This window comes from Hemiscyllium ocellatum, chromosome 7 (assembly GCF_020745735.1).
Source record: "Hemiscyllium ocellatum isolate sHemOce1 chromosome 7, sHemOce1.pat.X.cur, whole genome shotgun sequence".
In the NCBI taxonomy this organism is placed as follows: domain Eukaryota; kingdom Metazoa; phylum Chordata; class Chondrichthyes; order Orectolobiformes; family Hemiscylliidae; genus Hemiscyllium; species Hemiscyllium ocellatum.
In genome coordinates this window covers 100,997,546-101,018,367 of record NC_083407.1, presented here as the reverse complement: position 1 = coordinate 101,018,367, position 20,822 = coordinate 100,997,546, and the positions used below count along the sequence as shown (strand labels likewise).

General features: G+C 44.7%; 1 protein-coding gene across 1 annotated transcript in view; it reads right to left on the bottom strand.

The window, feature by feature from the left end:
* LOC132817571 (thrombospondin-type laminin G domain and EAR repeat-containing protein-like) overlaps positions 1-20,822 on the bottom strand; it is an 87,523-nt gene that overhangs the window by 41,421 nt on the left and 25,280 nt on the right. The window contains exons 5-6 of the mRNA XM_060828081.1: positions 19,893-20,049; positions 2,330-2,461 (exon numbers count right to left, since the gene is read on the bottom strand). Of these exons, the coding sequence (XP_060684064.1) occupies positions 2,330-2,461; positions 19,893-20,049 (289 nt within the window). The remainder of the gene's footprint in view (positions 1-2,329; positions 2,462-19,892; positions 20,050-20,822) is intronic.

The following is a 20,822-nucleotide window of genomic DNA, read 5'->3' as shown; positions in this document are numbered from 1 at the left end:
AAACTGTGTCTCTTGGCTTGAATAGCCTTTTCCTTGTTCCACCTGACTTCAAATTTTTTTCCAAATTAATTCACAGGAGGAGGGCCTCGCTGTCTGGGACAGCGTTTATTGCCCATCCCAGAGGGCAGTTAAGAGTCAGCCACATTGCTGTGGGTCTGGAGTCACATGTAGGCCACATCAGGTAAGGATGGCAGCTTCCTTCCCTAAAGGACATTAATGAGCCAGATAGGTTTTTTTCCCCCAATAATCAACAATAGTTTTATGGCCATCATTAGATTCTTAATTCCAGATATTTAGTGAATTCAATTGGAAATTTGTTAAATTCAGTTTAACAAAGACCCCATGAATCAAAGACATTTGTGTACTTTTGAAATTTTGTTTATGGCAAGATCACAAATGGTCTTTTTTTTTAAATAACAAAGAATAATTGCATTAATATAGCACTTTCCAGCCAATTAAGTACTTTTGAAGTATATTGAATGTTGTGAAATAAGGAAATTGAAAATAGTGAGAACTGCAGATGCTGATGAAGCATCAGTCCTAATGAAGGGTCCTGCCCGAAACATTGATTCTCCTGCTCTTCTGATGCTGCTTGACCTGCTGTGCTTTTTCCAGTTCCATTTTCCATCGACTGTGATATAGGAAATGTAAATTACATGCAAATAGCTCCCACAAACAGCAACATGATCATGAGCAGATCATCTGTCTTTCCTGATGTTGACTGAGGGATAAATATTGATTTGGATATAGAGGTTGATTCTCCTGCTCCTCTTGTGAAATAGTGCCATGTGATCTTTTACATTGACTCAACCAGGCAGACAGAGCACTGGTTTATTATTTCTTTGGAAAGACAGCACCTCTGACATTGCAATACTGCACTGGGGTGTCAATCTTGAATTTTTTTACTCATACATTTAACTGGAACCTTGAAGCCCATGTTCTTGAGGCACAAGTGCTTTGAACTGAACTACAGCTGACAAAAAAAAACACTTTGATAGCAAAAGCTATTGTGATCTTTATTAAAAACTTGTTCACTGTTTATGGATGGTGTTGGTGAGGCCCAAATTTATTGCCAACCCACAATCGTTCTGAGAGCTGTTTTCGTTGAGACCATTGCAGTTTTTGGGTTTGTACGTAAATCCACAGTTCTGTTAGACAGGAACTTTTTGGATTTTCACTCAGAGATAGTGAAAGGAAATACTTCTAAATCAGCATGGTGAGTGACTTAGAAGGGAACCAGTTTTTGATTCCTTCTTCCTCAAATCAAATTTGAGAAAAAGATTCAGCAAAAAGTATGTGTGCGAGTATATGTGTAAATTGTGTGTGAGAGAGAGGGTGTGTGTATGTGTGCGAGAGAGAGATAGAGTGGGTGCATATGTGTGCGTGTGTGTTTGTGTGCGTTAGAGATAGAGAGAGTTGGTGTGTGTGTGTGTGTGTGTTACAGAAAGAGAGTGGGTGTGTGTGGATGTGTTGTGTGGGGAGGGGATAATTTATTCAACACCTTTATCTGATTATTGGCGCACGTGGAAGACAGTACCGTTCAGCACTGATGCACTCTGAATTAGCATGACTCACTACTTGAACCCTGAGCGCTGAGTTACAATATTCTGAGTCAAAGTGCCTCTCCAGAAAGTTCTAATCTGGGTTGACACTCCTGAGGCAGGGGTGTACAGTCAGAGGTGAATTGTTAAGAAAAAAGGTCCCATCTATCTGGCATGGTAGCTCAGTGGTTAGCACTGCTGTCTCAAAGCACAAGGGTGTTGCGTTTGATTCTACTGTTGGGTGACCGTACGTTCTCCCCGTGTCTGTGTGGGTTTCCTCTGGGTGCTCAGGTTTCCTCCCACAATCCAAAGACATGCAGCGTAGGTGAACTGGCCATGCTAAATTGCCATAATGTTCAGGGATGTGTAGGTTAGGTGCATTAGTCAGGGGTAAGTATAGGATAATAGGGTAGGGGAATGGGTCTGCAGACTGGTTGAGCTGAAGGGCCTGTTTCCACACTGTAGGGATTCTATGATTCTATCCTCTCAAGTGGAGGGAGAAGATCCCATAGCACAATTTTAAAGAATAGCAAGGGAGTTAACCCTGGAGTCCTGACCAATCAACACTGGCAAAAGCAGGTCACTTGGCAATTATCATATTGTGGGAGCTTATTGTGCCCTGTTTCAATGGCTGAGTAAAAAAAATTTCATTGACCGTAATGAGCCATGCTGAGGTTCATACAAATGTCACTTTCTTTCTTTATGTATTCTATTTATTCATTAACAACTTCACTGAAGGGTGGCACTACAAACAATCCATCTCTACGTTAATGATATTGTTACATTACCTTGTAAGATTGACACCCAAGTCTTCCCATCGCAGATATAAAGGTCTTTCTTGAAAACATCAAACCAGAGGCGGCTGATTTCAGTCTCAGTGCAGGGTGGGTGGCTTCCAATTGTCACCTTCAAGTCTGTTTCTGATTTCAACACAAGAGGAGATCAGCAACGTTCATATTTACCAGAGACGAGTCATTGAGTTAGACACTGTGGCTTCACTATGGCTGGGTCAAAATCTCGGAATTCTCTCCCGAACGGCATTCTGGGTTAACCCACAGCAGTTGAATTGCAGCAGTTCAAGAAAGCAGCTCACCACCACCTTCTCAAGGGCAACTAGGGACGGGTAATAAATACTGACCATCCCACAATGCCCCCATCCCACAAATGAATAAAGAAAAAAGACTGCAAAGTGTACTTTACATACTATTTTGATCTATATTCACATTTCTCCATCAGTAACAACAGCTTCCATTCAATAGTGCCTTTAACATAGTAAATTGCCCCAAAATGTTTCCGATGAGAGTTCTGACTAAGTTTGCATACATTGGTCACATAGAGAAATATTAGAACACAGGCTTAGTCAGGGACATACATTTTAAGCAGCATATTGGAGATGAAAGAGATAGAGAAGCAGAGATGCTTTTAAATGTATACAATCTTGGGATATGGATGTCATTGGATATGGATGTCATTGACAAGGCCAGTATTTACTATCCATCTCCAATTGTACTTGTTAGGTAATGGTGACTGCCTATACACCAGTCCTCATGGTATATAGGGACTCGCAGGGCAGTTATGGAGGTAGTTCAAGGATTTCCACCCAGTGACATTGAAAGAATGGCAATATATTTCCAAGTCAGGATGGTGAGTGGCTTGGGGGAGAACTTGCAGTTGGTGATGTTACCAATACTTGCATCAATAGGACTATCCATTAACAACTCACATTTAAATACATTAACATTGTTTTGATGGCAAGAAAAGGGGCGATAGTGTCATAAGTGCACCACTAAATTAGAGCAAATCACTGCAGTACAAAGATTGGACTCACCTTTACCAGGACTGTCCACAGGGTAATGTTACCAATACAGACTGAAAAGATCATTTGGAACAAGTACATTGATAAGAAAAGCTTTTTTCCTTCATGTTGATTATCTCATCACATGTTAGAGCCAGTTTGGCTCAGCTTTGGGACTCAGCCATCTTCCTCAATAGTGGTGCTACTCTTGGTAATGGACAATGAAATGCCCCACTTAAACTACACTCTGTTCCCTTGTTCCCCTTGGTGCTTCTCCCAGGCAGTGTTCCATGGAGTACTAGTCTTGTCAACTGAGGAAGGCTGGAAAATAGTAATCAATAGGAGGATTCTTTGCCTATAATTTCACGAGTCTTCATGAGTAAATATTAGCACTGGCCAGAAAGTATAATTCAATGATTTAACATTGGGCTATTGTTTGACTAGTCTGTGAAACAGCTCTCCCAATTTTGGCAGAAGTCCCCAGATGTGGGCGAGGAGAATTTTGCAGGATTGACAAGACAGGATGTACTTTTGTTGTATCCAGCGCTTAGGTCAAGGCCAGGAGCTCCAACTGGTTGAAATATCCTTATGCTTTCTTTGTAACAGAGTGGATATATTTCCCTCCCCTCCCCTATCAGCGTTCCGCGAGGACCACTCCCTTCGTGACTCCCTTATCAGATCCACACCCCCCACCAACCCAACCTCCACCCCCGGCACCTTCCCCTGCAACCGCAGGAAATGTAAAACTTGCGCCCACACCTCCACACTCACTTCCCTCCAAGGCCCCAAGGGATCCTTCCATATCCGCCACAAGTTCACCTGTACCTCCACACACATCATCTATTGCATCCGCTGCACCCGATGTGGCCTCCTCTATATTGGTGAGACAGGCCGCTTACTTGCGGAACGCTTCAGAGAACACCTCTGGGCCGCCCGAACCAACCAACCCAATCACCCCGTGGCTCAACACTTTAACTCCCCCTCCCACTCCACCGAGGACATGCAGGTCCTTGGACTCCTCCACTGGCAGAACACAACTACACGACGGCTGGAGGAGGAGCGCCTCATCTTCCGCCTGGGAACCCTCCAACCACAAGGTATGAATTCAGATTTCTCCAGTTTCCTCATTTCCCCTCCCCCCACCTTGTCTCAGTCGGTTCCCTCAACTCAGCACCGCCCTCCTAACCTGCAATCCTCTTCCTGACCTCTCCGCCCCCACCCCACTCCGGCCTATCACCCTCACCTTGACCTCCTTCCACCTATCCCACCTCCATCGCCCCTCCCCCTAGTCCCTCCTCCCTACCTTTTATCTCAGCCTGCTTGGCTCTCTCTCTTATTCCTGATGAAGGGCTTATGCTCGAAACGTCGAATTCTCTATTCCTGAGATGCTGCCTAACCTGCTGTGCTTTGACCAGCAACACATTTGCAGTTGTAACAGAGTGGCCTGCTAGGGCAGTTAAGAGTCAACCACATTGCTGTGGGTCTAGGACCACATTGGGCCAGTCGAGATTTTAGGACTATCCAACAGCTTTATGGTCATGGACGCTGGCTTTTAAATTCTGGGATTGCTTAATTAAGTGAATTCAGACACAACAAATAGCCATGCATTCACATCTCTGGATTACTGGCCCATTCACATGAGCGCTGTGCCACCTATTCATATGGGGATCTTCAAAGTTTAGGGGCTTAGTGAGCTAAAGGCATGGAATGCACAAGAGACCAGAAGTAAAAGTGAACAGAGATCGCCAATGACTGGACAGTTTGCCAATGACGGGGAGAGCCACGGTCCTGAGGAAGTTGCAAACAAGGTTCGGAATATTTAAATCGAGGCGTTGTCAGGCCGGGAGCCAACTAGATATATCCACAGGGACAGAAATTGTGATGATTCACACCTCAACCTGAGTTATCCTGAAGGCAGTGATTCATATGTTGTGGGTGTCCCCATTCTTCCAATTCCACACCCATAATGACTTCTGTTTGCCTGGAATGTCTAGGCAGCAATTTATATTGATAGAGCACTTTAACCATAGTAACATGGACATGAAATGCTAAGCAGCATGGAGTCAAAAAGTGTGGCACTGGAAAAGCTCAACAGATCAGGGAGCTCCAAGGAGCAGGAGAGTCGCTGTTTCGGGCATAAGCCCTTTATCAGGAATGGAGAAAGGGGAACAGCAACTGAACCTTCGCAAGGAGGCTTGTAAGAATTGACGGAAAGCTTGGTCAAAGAGATGTTTTTGAGAAGCTGTTTAAAGGCAGATGGAAATTAAACAGATAAAGGAGTTTAGGAAGACAGTTCCTGAGGGAAAACCTCAGGTTCCCACCGGAAAAATGGAGTGAAGTGTCACTGCAGTTCAGCGACAGAGGGTTAGAGGTATTGAGAGGCAGAATGTAAGGTTTGCATATGCAGGGTCAGATTAGGTGTGGAAAGAGCTTGTAAGTGAGCACAGGAGTTCTGAGGTCTGTGTTATGGTGACATGTGACTCTGAATGGGTCTGCACAGTCTTACTCTCAAAGCGAGGCCTTCCTGCGAGGAGGGTGGCTAAAGTTATCTTGAGCAGGAGCCTGAGCGGAACTTTCTCATTTCTTCACTCAGGCCCCTTAGTTTGCCCACATGTGATCTTAATTAAACGCAGCCAGGACCAAACATGGGATCTTCCCTGCCTGTGTGTATATCCATACCAGACCTTGAAGCAAATGCTACAGTGTCAAAAGTGCCATCCTTCAGATGAGATGGTAAAACCAAGACACCTTTTGCCCTCTCAGATGGATATAACAGATTCTGTGGGACTGTTTAGAAGAACAGCACTAGAGATATCTTCAGAATCCAGGCCAATGTTTGATACAACATTTAACATCACTATAAAGCAGATTTCATGGTCATGACCACCGTACTGTTAGTTGGAGCAAATTGGCTGGCATACTTCCTGTAACAGTCTTCCTGTGTTAGCTAAGTGTAACACAAATTAAATACATTTATTCTGTTTATTTGAAGATTGCTGGTGTGTTTATTTGAAGCTACACTAATATATACAGAGCGGAGCTAATCTCCAGGCACAGCTTGCACCTTGAGTATTACAGTGCAGGGAGCCTGTTGCCCGTGGTCATGTGATAACATTCCAGTACTTGGCTTATATGCATTTTCTCCTCTTAAAGAGACATCAGTCCAAATGTGATAAGACAACACTTCCTACATCAGTACAATGACAACACTTCAATAGAAGTAACTCAACTGATTGTAAGGCGCTGAGAGAAATCTTCCTTTCTCTCCCTGTCAGATGAACTGAAGCCAGAAAGGAAGGTTTACATTGACTGGGTCCCAACAATAGGAGGTGCAAAACCCTCAGACTTGTTCTGGAGATTCCATGAACTGAAGATTAGTTTATGGAACATTTGGGAAGCATTATAAAATGCTGAAGTATTTTTCTTCATTGCCTTTGATCATTATTGATTACTAGTTATACAACTAGGGAGGTGTGGGTTGGGGGAGGGGGATGCTGATTGACTAACCATTAGAAATAAAATTATGGCAGTAATGAAGTCTTTTTATTTTTCAGTTGGGTGGAAAGGTGGCATACCTGGACAATGGACATGTTGGATGATCAATTGGAGGAAGGTGTGGTGGTGGGAGGTGGGAGGTCCTAGAAGTTTTCTAGGAATACCAGCAACTAATTAGCAACCTTATGTGTTCCATTTCTCTGAAAATTACTGAATTACCCTGTAAAATGAGTCAGGTTATAACCCTGCAGCGCACTGGCAGTAATTGCCTGATGTCAGTTATACTCAACCACCAGTTAAAACTCAACCCAGACAGGCTGAGCATAAGTTTCAAATAGAGTCTCTAAGAGAAGTGAAGAGGAAAATTAATGGAAGTGTTCAAAATTATGACTGATTCTAATAGAGAAGCAGGGTGGGGCGGGAGGGGGGTTTGGCAGTGGTAGTATTCCCATACACAAGAGGATCAGTAACCAAAAGACACATTTAAAAGAAAATAAAACTTTAAAGCATGGTGAAAGAATCTTGAAGGGGATGAGAATATTTTTATGCAGTGCGTTGTTGTGATCTGGAATGTGTTACCTGAAAGGGATGGTTCAATAGTGAGTTCCCATAAGGAATTGAGTAGATAATTGAAGAGGAAAATGTGCATGACTCTGGGCAAAAGGCAAGGGAATGGGACCACTTGGATAGCTCTTTCAAATATCTGGTGGCCCATGAAAAGGTAAATGACCTCCTTCATTGCTCATAATTCTAGTAATGAACAACAATGAGCTCGTGTAGGTATTAATCATGTTATTCTCATATCTGTCTATAGTCTATAGCAATACACTTACATAATAAACAAATGGTCTGGTCTTACGCGAAGTCATAGCCATAGAGTCATAGAGATGTACAGCACGGAAAAAGACCCTTCGGTCCAACCCGTCCATGCAGACCAGATATCCTAAATTAATTTAGTCTCATTTGCTAGCATTTGGTCCATATCCCTTGAAGCCCTTCCTATTCATGTACCCACCCTGCTGCCTTTTAGATGTTGTAACTGTACCAGCCTCCATCACTTCCTCTGGCAGCTCATTCCAAACACACACCACCCTCTGCGTAAGAAAGTTGCCCGTTAGGTACTTTTCCCTCTCAACTTAAACTGTGCCTCTGGTTTCCCTTACCCTGGGCAAAAAGACCTTGGCTATCCACCCAATCCATGCCTCCCATGATTTTATAAACCTCAGCCAGGGAAAACATCACCAACCTACTCAGCGACTTCCTATAGCTCAAGCCCTTCAATCCCAGCAACATCCGCAAAATATAAAACATTCCAAGTCACTTCACAAAAGCATTATCAAACAAAATCTCACACGGACCCGAGTAACCTGATGTTCAGAACTGGAGACAAAAAAGTCTTCAGTAAACCCCTTGCTGCCTGGAGCTTCCTTTTGGGAGACCTGGCCCCTGCCACTGGTTTGCATATGTCTTGACAGATTTACGGATTGACCTGGAAAGCCAGGAATATCCTGTTCTTCGCTGGCCAAGGGAGGTGTGTTGGGAGAGGCTGTGAAAGGGAGTCAAACACCATTAAGATAGCATATGCATACCCGAAACTGCCTCGCCCAAATACTTGAGGCAGCTCCACCCAACATCATTACAGCAAAATAAAAGCAAAATATTGTGGATGCTGGCAAGCTGAAATTACTACTGGAAATTGCAGAAATTCTCAGCAGCTCTGACAGCATCTGTGGGGAGAAAAACAGAGTTATTGGTTCCATCCTGGACAGCTTTTCAGAATTGGAAAGTCTGAAGGGTCACGTCAACTCGAAACATTAATTTCATTTCTCTCTCCATTGATGCTGCTTGACCTGCTGAGTATTTCCAGCAATACCTGTTCTTAAACTTCTGGTTTTGTAGCTGAATAGTGTATTTAGGTCCAGTGCTGTATACATCTTCAAGTCTGCCAACAACACTAACTGGCATGCCACAGTTGATGGGAGCAGAACGGTGCAAAAGAGATTGTGGGCAAAATTGTGATAGATGGACTTCAGTGGGGGAAATGTGGAGTCATGCAAGCATCAGGATAAGGAGGTTAGGAATTGAGGATAAATAGGAAATTTAGGGATCTCAAATCACTGAATGCTAATGGACAGGTACAAGCAGAAACTATCGTGGGATATCTCGAGAGTTCTGAATTCAAAGAGATCTAAGTTATGTTTCAGGCACACAGAGCTCTGGTTAGACCCCATTCTGTAGCAATGTGTTAAGTCTGACTGCCACATCTCAGCAAGGGGACATTAATCCTTCAGGGGTGGACCAAATCCACCAGAACGATCCCGGGGCTAAAAGGGTTGTACTAGAATTAGCATTAGAATTTATTGTCACATGTATTCAAGTACAGGGATATAAGGAGTACAGTGAAAAGTTTACAATGTCGACATTCACATCATCATCTTAGGTACAAAGGTACTTAGGCACAAAAAAAATTAGGAACATAACTAAGAGTTCAACATTGCAGTCCTTCTTAAATGCTTAACCATGCTGGGCTCGCACCCCCCACAAGGGTTCCATCTCCTCCATGCTGAGCTCAATATTGTGAGGACAGGTTGTGCAAATATGACTTGCATTCCTTATGGGAGATTTAATAGTGATCAAATTGAGGTCTTCTCAAAAGTTTAGAGGACTTGATTGAGTAGACAGCACAAAATAGGTGGGAGGCATCCAGAACACTGGATATAACCTTAAAGCAAGGTCCAAGCCAATGGGTGTAACACTGGAAATCACTAGTTCAGCAAATTGGAAATCCAGATCTCCCTCCCCCCACTCTCCAAGCAGCTATTGTGGCTGAACAGTGATTAAGGTTTTCAAAATAGAGGATGGTTCATTTTTTGTTCAGGAAGTTAAATGAAGGTAACGGAACCACAATGGGCAAATGGAGATTTGCCAGGATCGAACTGAATGATATAACAAGGTCAAACAGCCCACCCCTGTTCATTCATAGAGCAACAAAACAGCCAAGTGGCAAATGATGCACTGGCACAAATAGCTTCAGGGATGTGCTAGGAATTTAATGATTAAGAAAAAGAGTAACTATTTACTTGTATGAGTCTCATCTTTCCTGTTGAAACACTCAAACATTTTGCCAATCCCAATGTATGTAAACTCCTCAAGCCTCACAGCCCTCTGACATTTCACTGATCCTCCAATTCAGGCCACTAGCACATTCTTGGGTTTAGAAATCCAGCTCCCTAACATCAACCCCAACCATAACCCCAACCCGAACCATAACCGCAAACCTAACCCTAACCCCAAGCCTAACCTTAACCCCAAACCGAACTATAACCCAAAACCTAACCCTAACCCTAACCCCAACTCAAACCTCAACCATAACCATAACCATAACCCCAACCCTAACCCCAACCATATCGCCAAACCTAACCCTAACCCTAACCAGCTCCCTAACCTCAAACCTAACCCTAAATCCAACCCTAATACTATCCCTAACTCTAACTCTAAAATTAACCATCACCACAACCCTAACCCTAATCCTAATCCTAAACTTATCCAGATACCGAACACCAAGCCTAACCCCAACACCAATGCCAACCAAAACCCTAATCCTAACACTAACCCTGACCAGCTGCCTAACCTCAAATCTAACCCTAAACCCAATGCTAACCCGAAACTAACCGTATCCATAATTCTAATCGCGACCCCAACACTCACACCAACTTTAACCCTAAATCTAACCCTAACCCTCACCATAAATTTAACCCTAACCCTAACCTCAATCTTAAACCTATCCCCGACACTGAGCACAACTCCAACCCCAAGCCGAACGCCAATCCTAACCACAATCTTAACCCTAACCTAACCATAATCCGAACCCTAACACTAACACTAACTCCAATCCTAACCCTTACACTAACCCTAATCCTTATACTAACCCGAGCCCTAACCTCAACCATAACCCTAACCCTAATCATAACCTTAACTCCAACCCTAACACTATTGCTAACCCTAACTCTAACGCCAACCCTAACACAAACCCAAACCCTAAATCTAACCCGAAAACAAACACTAACCCCAACACCAACCCGAATACTAACCCTAACTCTAACTCAAAACCTAACCTGAACCCCAACATCTAACCCCAACCCTAATTTTAACCCCAACCCTAACCATAACGCCAAACCAACCCCAAACAAAAGCAAACCTGAACCATTACCCCAAACCTAACCATAACTCTAAACCCATCCTGATACTCGAACCTAACCATAATCCCAACCCTAACCCCAAGCCTAACCATAACCCCAACCTTAACCCCAAACCGAACCATAACCCCAAACTTAACCCTAACCTTAACCAGCTCCCTAACCTCAAACTTAACCCTAAACCCAACCTAAATACTATCCCTAACTCTAATTCTGAAATTAACCATAACCCTAATCCTAAACTTATCCAGCTAACTAACACCAACACCAACGCCAACCCCAACCCTAATCCTAACTCTAATCCTGAGCAGCACCCTAACCTCAAACCGAACCCTAAACCCAATCCTAACGTGAAACTAACCATATCCCTAACTCTAATCCTGACACCAACACTAACTCCAACCCTAATTCTAAATCTAATCCTAACCCTCACCATAAACTTAACCCTAACCCTAACCTGAAACCCTAAAACCTATCCCTGACACTAAGCACAATCCCAAACCCAAGCTGAATGCTAATCCTAACCCCAACCCCAACCTCAAACTTAACACTAACCCAACCGCAACCCTAGCCCTAACACTAACCCCAATTCTAACCCTAATCCTAACAATAAACCTAATCCTAACTCATACACTAAACCTAACTTTATAATAAGTCTAACCCTAACCTCAACCCTAATCCTAACCCTAACGGCAACCCCAGCCTTAACACCAACCCAACCCTAACCCTAACCTCAACCCTAAACCTGACCTTGGTCCTACAACTTTCTAACCTCAACCCTAACCCTGAACACAACCCTAACCCTAAACTTAATCCTAACACTAAACCCAACCCAAAACTTAAACCTAACCCGAACCTCAAACCTAACCCAAACCCTAACGCCAAATCCACCTGAAATCCAACCCTAACCCTAACCCTAACCCAACGCCTAACACCATACTAACTGCAGCTGTAACCCTAACCCTAAATACAACCCTAACCCGAACAATAACCTAAATCCTAACCCAACCCTATCCCTAACCACAAGCCTAAACTCAAGGCTAACTATAACCTCAACCCTAACCCTAACCCCAATTCTGTACCCTAACATCAATCCTAACCGCAGTCCAAACTCTAAACTTAACCCTACCCTTAACCCTGGTGCCCCAGCTACCTAACCTCAACCCTAACCCTAACCTTACACCTAACCAAACCCTAACCCAACACTAACCAAAACCATAAAGCTACCGTAACCCTAGTCCTCCAGCTTCCTAAACCCAATCCTAACACTCAACACAACTCTAACCCTAATCCTAATCCTAACAATAAACCCAGTCCTAACCCTTACACTAACCCTAACCCTTATACTAAATGTAACCCTAACCTCGACGCTAACCCTATCCATAACCATAACTCCAACCTCAACCCTACCACCAACCCTAATCCTAAACCTAACCCTAATCTCAACCCTAAGGCTAACCCTAACCCTTGGCCTCAGCTTCCTAACTTAAATGCTAAACCTAAATACAACTCTAACCGTAACATTAAACCCAACCCTAACCCCAACCACAATCCTAACCCCAACCCTAACACCAACCCAAGCCCTAAATCTAACCCAAACCCAAACACTAACCCCAACATCAACCCTAATGCTAACCCAAACCATAAACCTAAACCCAACCTTAACCCTAAGCCTAACTCTAACACTAACCAGCTCCCAAACCACAACCTTAACCCTAACCCAACCCTAATCCTAACCCCAACCCTAACCAGAACCTAATGCTATCTCTAACTCAAACGCCGACCAAACCATAACACCAACCCTAACCCTAAATCTAACCTTAACACTAACCCTAGCTCCAGTCCAAACCTAACGCTAACTCAAACCTAACCTCAACCCAAACCCTACGCTAACCCAAAACCTAAACTTAACCCAAACCCTAACCCCACACAAACCACAGCTGTAATCCTAACCATAACCCTCGTCCTCCAGCTTCCCAACTCTAACCCTAATCCTAATAATGAAACCAATCCTAGCCCTTACAATAACCTTAACCCTTATACAAACGCTAACCCTAACTTCAACCCTAGCCCTAACCATAATCTTAACTCCAACTCTAACTCTAACTCTAACCCTAACCCCAACTCTGTACACTAACACTAATCCTAACTCTAATCCTCACCCCTAACCCTAAACCTAACCTCACCCAAACCCTAACCCCACACTTACAAAAACCGTAACCCTAACCCGAACTCTAACCCTAATTCTAACCCTAATCCTAGCTCTAACCCCAACCCTAACCCTAACTCTAAGCCTCACCAGTTCCCTAACCTCAACCCCAACCCTAACCCTACCCTTACCCAAACCTAACCATTTATCTCTAATTCTAACTCCGACCCAACCATAACACCAACCCTATCGCTAAATCTAAACCTAACCCTAACCCCAAATCCAACCTGAAATGCAACTCTAACCTAACCCTACACCTAACCCAAACGCTAACCCCACACTAACCACAACCGTAACCCTAACCCTAACCCTAAACCTAGTCCTCCAGCTTACTAAACTCAACCCTAACCCTAACCATACACCTAACCCAAACTCTAACCCCACACAAACCGAAACCCTAACCCTAACCCTACCCTCACCCGAACCTAATTTTATCTCTAACTCTAACCCCGACCCAACGCTAACTCCAACCCTGACCCTAAAGCTAACCCTACCCCAACCTTAACCCCAACACCAAACGTGAATGCAACTCTAACCCTAACCCTAAACCTAACCCAAACTCTAACCCCACATTAACCGCAACTGTACCCCTAAATCAAACCCTAGTTCTCCAGCTTTCTAAACTCAACCCTCACCCTAACCCCAAACCTTACCCTAACCCCAAACTCTATCCCCACACTAACCAAAACTGTAACCCTAGTCCTCCAGTTTCCTAAACTCAACGTTAGCCCTAAACACAACTCTAACCCTAACCCTAATCCTAAAATTAAATTCAACCCTAATCCTAACACTAGCACAAACCCTAGCCTCGACTCTAACCCATCACTAACCAAAACTTTAACCCGAACCTTAACTCCAACACCAACCCTAAGACTAACCCTAACCCTTACCTAACACTAGCCCTCCAGCATCCTAACCTCAACCCTAACCCTAAACACAACCCTAACCTTAATCCTAACACTAAACCCAACCCTAACTCCAACCCTTACAATGAACATAACCTCAATGCTAACCCTAACCTCTAAGCTAACCCTAACCTTTACACTAACCCTAATCCTAGCCATAACCCTAAACCTAACCAAAATCCTAACCTCACACTTACCACAACCGTAACCTTAACCCTAACCCTAACCCTAACCTCAAACCTAACCCTAATCCTAACACTTACACCAACCCAACCCTGAAACCAACCCTAACCCTAACCTAAACCCTAACTCTAACCTTAATATTGCTCCAGCAGCTTCCTAACCACAACCCTAACCCTAAACATAACCTCGACCCTAGTCCTAACACTGAACCCAACCCTAACCATACCCCTAACCCTAACCCTAACTCTAACCCTAGCCCTTACACCAACCCCAACCCTAACACCAAACCTCGCCCTAAAGCTAATCCGAAACCAAACCCTAACCCCAACCACAACGCTAATACCAACCCTAACCCTAACCAAATCTAGCCCTAAAGTTAACACCAACCCAAACTCTAACCCTAACCCTGACTTTGGTCCTCCATCTTCGTATCTCAACCCTAACCCTCAACACAACCTTAACACTAACCTTAATCCTAACACTAAACCCCACCCAAAACATAACCCTAATCATAACCTCAAACCTAAACCAAACCCTAACTCCAAACTCCAACCCCAAACCAACCGCTAACACCACACTAACCGCAGCTGTAACTCTAACCTTAAACACAATCCTAACCCTAACCCCAACCCTAACCCTAACCTCAATTCTAAAACCAACCTTAATCCTTACCACAAGCCTAACCTCAACCCTAACTCTAACCTCAACCCTAAACTTAACCCTAAATCTAACCCAACACCAACCATAACCCTAACTCAAATCCTAACCCAAACATCAACCCAAACTTAACAACAACCCTAACCCTAGCCCCAATCCCAACTCTGTACCCAAACATCAACCATATCCACAGCCCAAAACCTAACCTGAACCCTAGCCCTAGTGTTCCATCTCCCGAACCTCAACCCTAACCATAACCATACACCTAATCCAAACCCTAATCCAACATAACCAAAACCGTAACACTAACCCTAAGCCTAGACCTCCAGCTTCCTAAACTCAACCCTAACCTTCGGCACAACTCTAACTCTAACCCCAATCCTAACAATAAACCCAATCCTAAGCATTATACTAACTCTCACCCTTGTACTAATCCTAACCCTTACCCCAACCCTAACCCTAGCTCCACCCCCATCCATAACCCAAACTTGAACCCTAGACAGCTCCGTAAACTTAACCCTAACCCAAACCTCAATCCCAACCCTAACCCCAACCCCCATCCAAACCCCAACTCTTACACAAACCCTAGCCTTACCCTAACCCCAATCCTAACCCTAATCCAAACCCAAACCCTGTACCCTAGCACTAAACCTAACCCCAACACTGAACCTCGCCCAACCCTAACATTAACCCTAACCCTGATCCCCAACCATAACGCTAACCCTAACCTTAGGGCTCCAGCCCCCTGATCTCAAGCTTAACCCTAGCGCAACCCTATCTGCAACGCAATCCCCCAACCCTAACACCAAATGGAATTCTAACCCTAACCCTAATCCATACACTAAACCCAACCATAACCCTAACCTTAACCCTAAACCCAAACCTTAACTCCAACCGCAACACTAACACCAACACTAAACCTAAATCTAACCCAAACCCAAACCCTAACCCCAACCCCAACCCTAATCCTAACCCTAACCCAAACCTTAACCCCAACCACAACCCTAAAACTGACCCTAATCTCAACCCTAACCCTAACCTAACCCTAGTCATCCAGCTTGCTTGCCTCAACCCTAACCCTCACCCTAAACCTACCCCTAATGCTAACACTAAACCCAACCCTAACCATAACACTTACCCTAACCCTAATTCTAATCTCAAACCAAACCCTACACCTAACCTTAACCTTAGACCTAACTCAAACTCTAACCCTAACAGCAACTCTCAATCTAACCCCAACTCTCACACGAACCCTAGCCTTATCCTAACGCCACTCCTAACTATAACCCATACCCCAAACCTGTACCCTAACACTCATCCTAAACCCAACACTGACCCCAGCTCAACCCTAAAGCCTAATCCTAACCCTGATCCCCAACCATAATGCTAACCCTAACCTGAGGGCTCCAGCTCCCTGATCTCAAGCATAACCCTAACGCAACTCTAACTATAACATAATCCAACCCTAACACCAACACTAACCCTAAATCTAACCCAAACCCTAACTCCAACTCCAACCCCAAACCTAATGCTAATCCTAATCTTAACTCCAACTGCAACCCTAAAACCAACCCTAACCTCAACCCTAACCCTAAACCTAACCCAAGTCCTTCAGCTTCCTAGCCTCAAACCTAACCATGCAAGGACTGCACAACACACTATATAGGACAAACAGGAAGACAGCTAACAATCCGCATACATGAACACCAACTAGCCACAAAACGACACGACCAGCTATCCCTAGTAGCCACACACGCAGACAACAAGCAACATGAATTCGACTGGGAAAACACTACTATCATAGGGCAAGCCAGACAGAGAACAGCCAGGGAATTCCTAGAGGCATGGCATTCATCCACAAACTCCATCAACAAACACATCGACCTGGACCCAATATACCAACCACCACAGCGGACAGCTGAAACTGACACCCGGAAGCGGCAAGGACAGACCACTATAAATACCGGAAGAAACATCAAAGAAGCGCTTCGCAGGAGGCTCCAAAGCACTGATGATGTCGCCTAGTCAGGGGACGAAACGTTTGCAACAAAAACTTCCAGCTCGGCGAACAGAACCACAACAACGAGCACCCGAGCTACAAATCTTCACATAAACCTCAAACCTAACCCTAAACACAACCCTAACCGTAACCCTACCCCTGATGCTAACACTAAACCCAACCCTAAACATAACCCTCATCCCTAACCCCAACTCTAACCCGAGTCAGTTCCGTAAACTCAACCCTGACCCTAAACCTAACCCCAACCCTAAACCTAATCCCAACCCTCACACAAACCCTAGCCTTACCTGACCTCCAGTCCTAACCCTAACCCAAACCCCTGTACCCTAACACTAATCCTAACCTGAGACTGACCCTAGCCCAGCCCTAACCTTAACCCTAAACCTGATCCACAACCATAATGCTAACACTAACCTTAGGGCTCCAGCTCCTTGATCTCGAGCCTAACCCTAACGCAAACCTAACTGTAACACAATCCCAAACCGAACCCTCACCCTAACCCTAGCTATAATCTGAACCCCAACTCTAACCACAACCCCATCTCTAACCCTAACCAAAACACACACCCTTACACAAACTTAACCCTAACCCTAACCCAAAACCTAACCATAATCCTAAACCAAACCCTAACCCCAACCCTGTAGCCTAGCACTAACCTTAATCCTAACTCTAACCCAAACCCAAACCCTAAACCCACCTCAATCCCAACTCTAACCCTAACCCTAACTCGAACCTTGCTTTCCTTTCCTTACTAACTAACCCTAACACTAACCCCAACCCTATACCTTAACACTAACTATAACCCCAACCCTAATCCTAACACAAAAATTAACCCTAACCTCAATCCTAAAACTAACCACAACCCTAACCCTAACCTCAACCTCAACCTAAACCCTAACCCTAACCCCAACTCTCTACGCTAACATTAACCCTAACCTCAACCCAAATTGCAACCCAAACCTTAACTCGAACCCTAGCCCTAACCCCAGAGCTCCAGCTCACTAACCTCAACCCGAACCCCAACCCTATTCCTAACCCAAACGCTAACCCTAAACACATACCGTAACGCTAACCCTCAGCCTAACCTCAACCCTAACCCTAAATACAACCGTAACCCTAACCCAAACCCTAACCCAACCCTAATGCTAATCCTAACCTGAACTCTAACCCCAACCCTAACGCTAACTCTAACCCTAGCCAACTCCCAAACCTAAACCCAATCCCTCACCCCAACCCAAACCCTATCCCTCACCCCAACCCTATCTCCAACCTTAACCCCAACCCCAACCATAACCCCAACCCCAACTCTAAACTGAACCCAAATGCTAACCCAAACCCCAACCCTAAACCTAACACTAATCCCAACATAACCTTAACCCCAACCCAAAGCCTAACCCCAACCCTAACCCTAACCCTAACTCCAACCTTAACCTTAACGCCAACCCTAACCCTAACCCCAACTCTAAACATAAACTTAACACTAACCCAACCCTAAACTTAACCCTAGCGTTAACCCCAACCCTAAGCCTATCCCTAACTCCAACACAATCGCCAAACCTAACACTAACCCCAGCCTTGGCCTTAACCCCAACCCGAAGCCTAACCCCACTCTAACCCTAACCCCAACCCTAACTCCAACCTTAACCTTAACGCCAACCCTAATCCTAACCCCAACTCTAAACATAAACTTAACACTAACCCAACCCTCATCCTAAACTTAACCCTAGCGCTAATCTTAACCCCAACCCTAACTCTAACCCTAACCCTAACCCTTCTCCAGCCCTTTGCACATCCTTGGGTTTTAGTTCTCCAGTATTGGTGGCTGTACCTTCAGCTTCCCAACTCCTTCAGCTCTTGAATTCCCTCCCGACTTCTTTTTCTTCCTTTGAGCTGCTCCTTAAAACCCATCCCTTTGACCAGGTTTTGGTCATAGAGTCGTAGAGTGGTACAGCATGGAAACAGACCCTTCGGCCCAACCTGTCCATGCCGACCAGATATCCCACCCCAGTCCAGTGCCACCTGCCAGCATCTGGCCCATATCCCTCCAAACCCTTCCTATTCATATACCCATCCAAATGCTTCTTAAGTGTTGCAATTGTACCAGCCTCCACCACATCCTCTGGCAGCTCATTCCATACATGTACCACCCGATGCATGAAAAAGTTGCCCCTTAGGTCTCTTTTATATCTTTCCCCTCTCACCCTAAACCTACACCCTCTAGTTCTAGACTCCCCCACCCCAGGGAAAAGACTTTGTCTATTTACCCTATCCATGCCCCTCATAATTTTGTAAACCTCTATAAGGTCTCCCCTCAGTCTCCGTTGCTCCAGGGAAAACAGCCCCAACCTGTTCAGCCTCTCCCTGTAGCTCAGATCCTCCAACCCTGGCAACATCCTTGTAAATCTTTTCTGAACCCTTTCAAGTTTTACAACATCTTTCCAATGGGAAGGAGACTAGAATTGCATGCAATATTCCAACAGAGGGTTAACCAATGTCCTGTACAGCTGCAACATGACTCCCAGCTCCTGTCTGATGGGAAGGGGAGCAGACTCCAAGTCAATTTTTTTGCTTGATGTTGCTCCCTTGCACCTTTCGCCATTTTGCTGTGTTGAAGACCGATGTAAATGCAAGCTCTCATCACTTGTATAACTGCTGACAGATATATGGGATTCGAGCACATGTGGGGTCAGGGTGTTGGGACTGGAGCTTTGTACTGATGCTTTTTCCCAACATTGACCACAGGCTGGACACCTCTTGAAAATGTAGCACAGTAAAATGGTTTTTAAGAGGCAGAGCAAACAAATGGAAGAAAGGCTTTAAACATTTATCATCAAACCATACGCATCGCACTCCACATGCACAAAGAATCTGAGATGGACCGGCTGACTTACCATAAGGATACTTCCCGATGTCAGGATCCAATGGCTTGAAGGGGAGCTCCGTCAGGATCTTTGGGACTGAGAGGGCAGCTAATCTGGGACTGGGATTCGGGCAGATTCTTTGAGTAGCATCAGATCCTGGAAGCAGCACCAGCTGTCTCAGTAAACCCTGCATGACAACAGAAGAAGAATATTACGACTCTTTATTTTACCTGTCCCTTTTCCCTCTCCTACTCACCATTCTTTTTTAATACATTCATGGGATGAGGGTGTCATTGGCTAAACCAGCATTAATTGCCCATGCCCATGAGTCAACCACGTTGCTGTGGTTCTGGAGTCACATGTGGGCCAGACCAGGTAGGGATAGCAGTTTCCTTCCCTAAAGGACATTAGCGAAGCAGATGGATTTTTCCAACACTGGATTCATGGTCATCATTAGGCTCTTAATACCAGATTTGTATTGAATTCAAATTGCACCATCTGCCATTGTGGGATTTGAACCTGGGTCCCCAGAACATTTAATAAAAACTGAAAGAACTGCAGATGCTGTAACAAAAACAGAAATTGCTGGAAAGGCTCAGAAGGTCTAGCAGCATTTGTGGAGAGATATGTCAGGGCTTCTCCCGTATTCTTACCCAAGGCCCACAGACCAGGCCTTGTTATCACATGGTCTGCTATTTACACATCTTCCATGGTCAGCCACTGATTGTCCACTAAAGGCTATTGATTTTCCCAGACTAATCAGTATTAGGATCCCTACAGCGTGGAAACAGGCCCTTGGGCCCAACAAGTCCACACAGACTTTCTGAAGAGTAACCCATCCAGACCCATTCCCCTTCCCTATATTTGCCCCTGACTAATGCACCTAACCTACACATCCCTATGGGCAATTTAGCACCTCTTTAGACTGTGGGAGGAAACAAGAGCACCTGGAGAAAACCC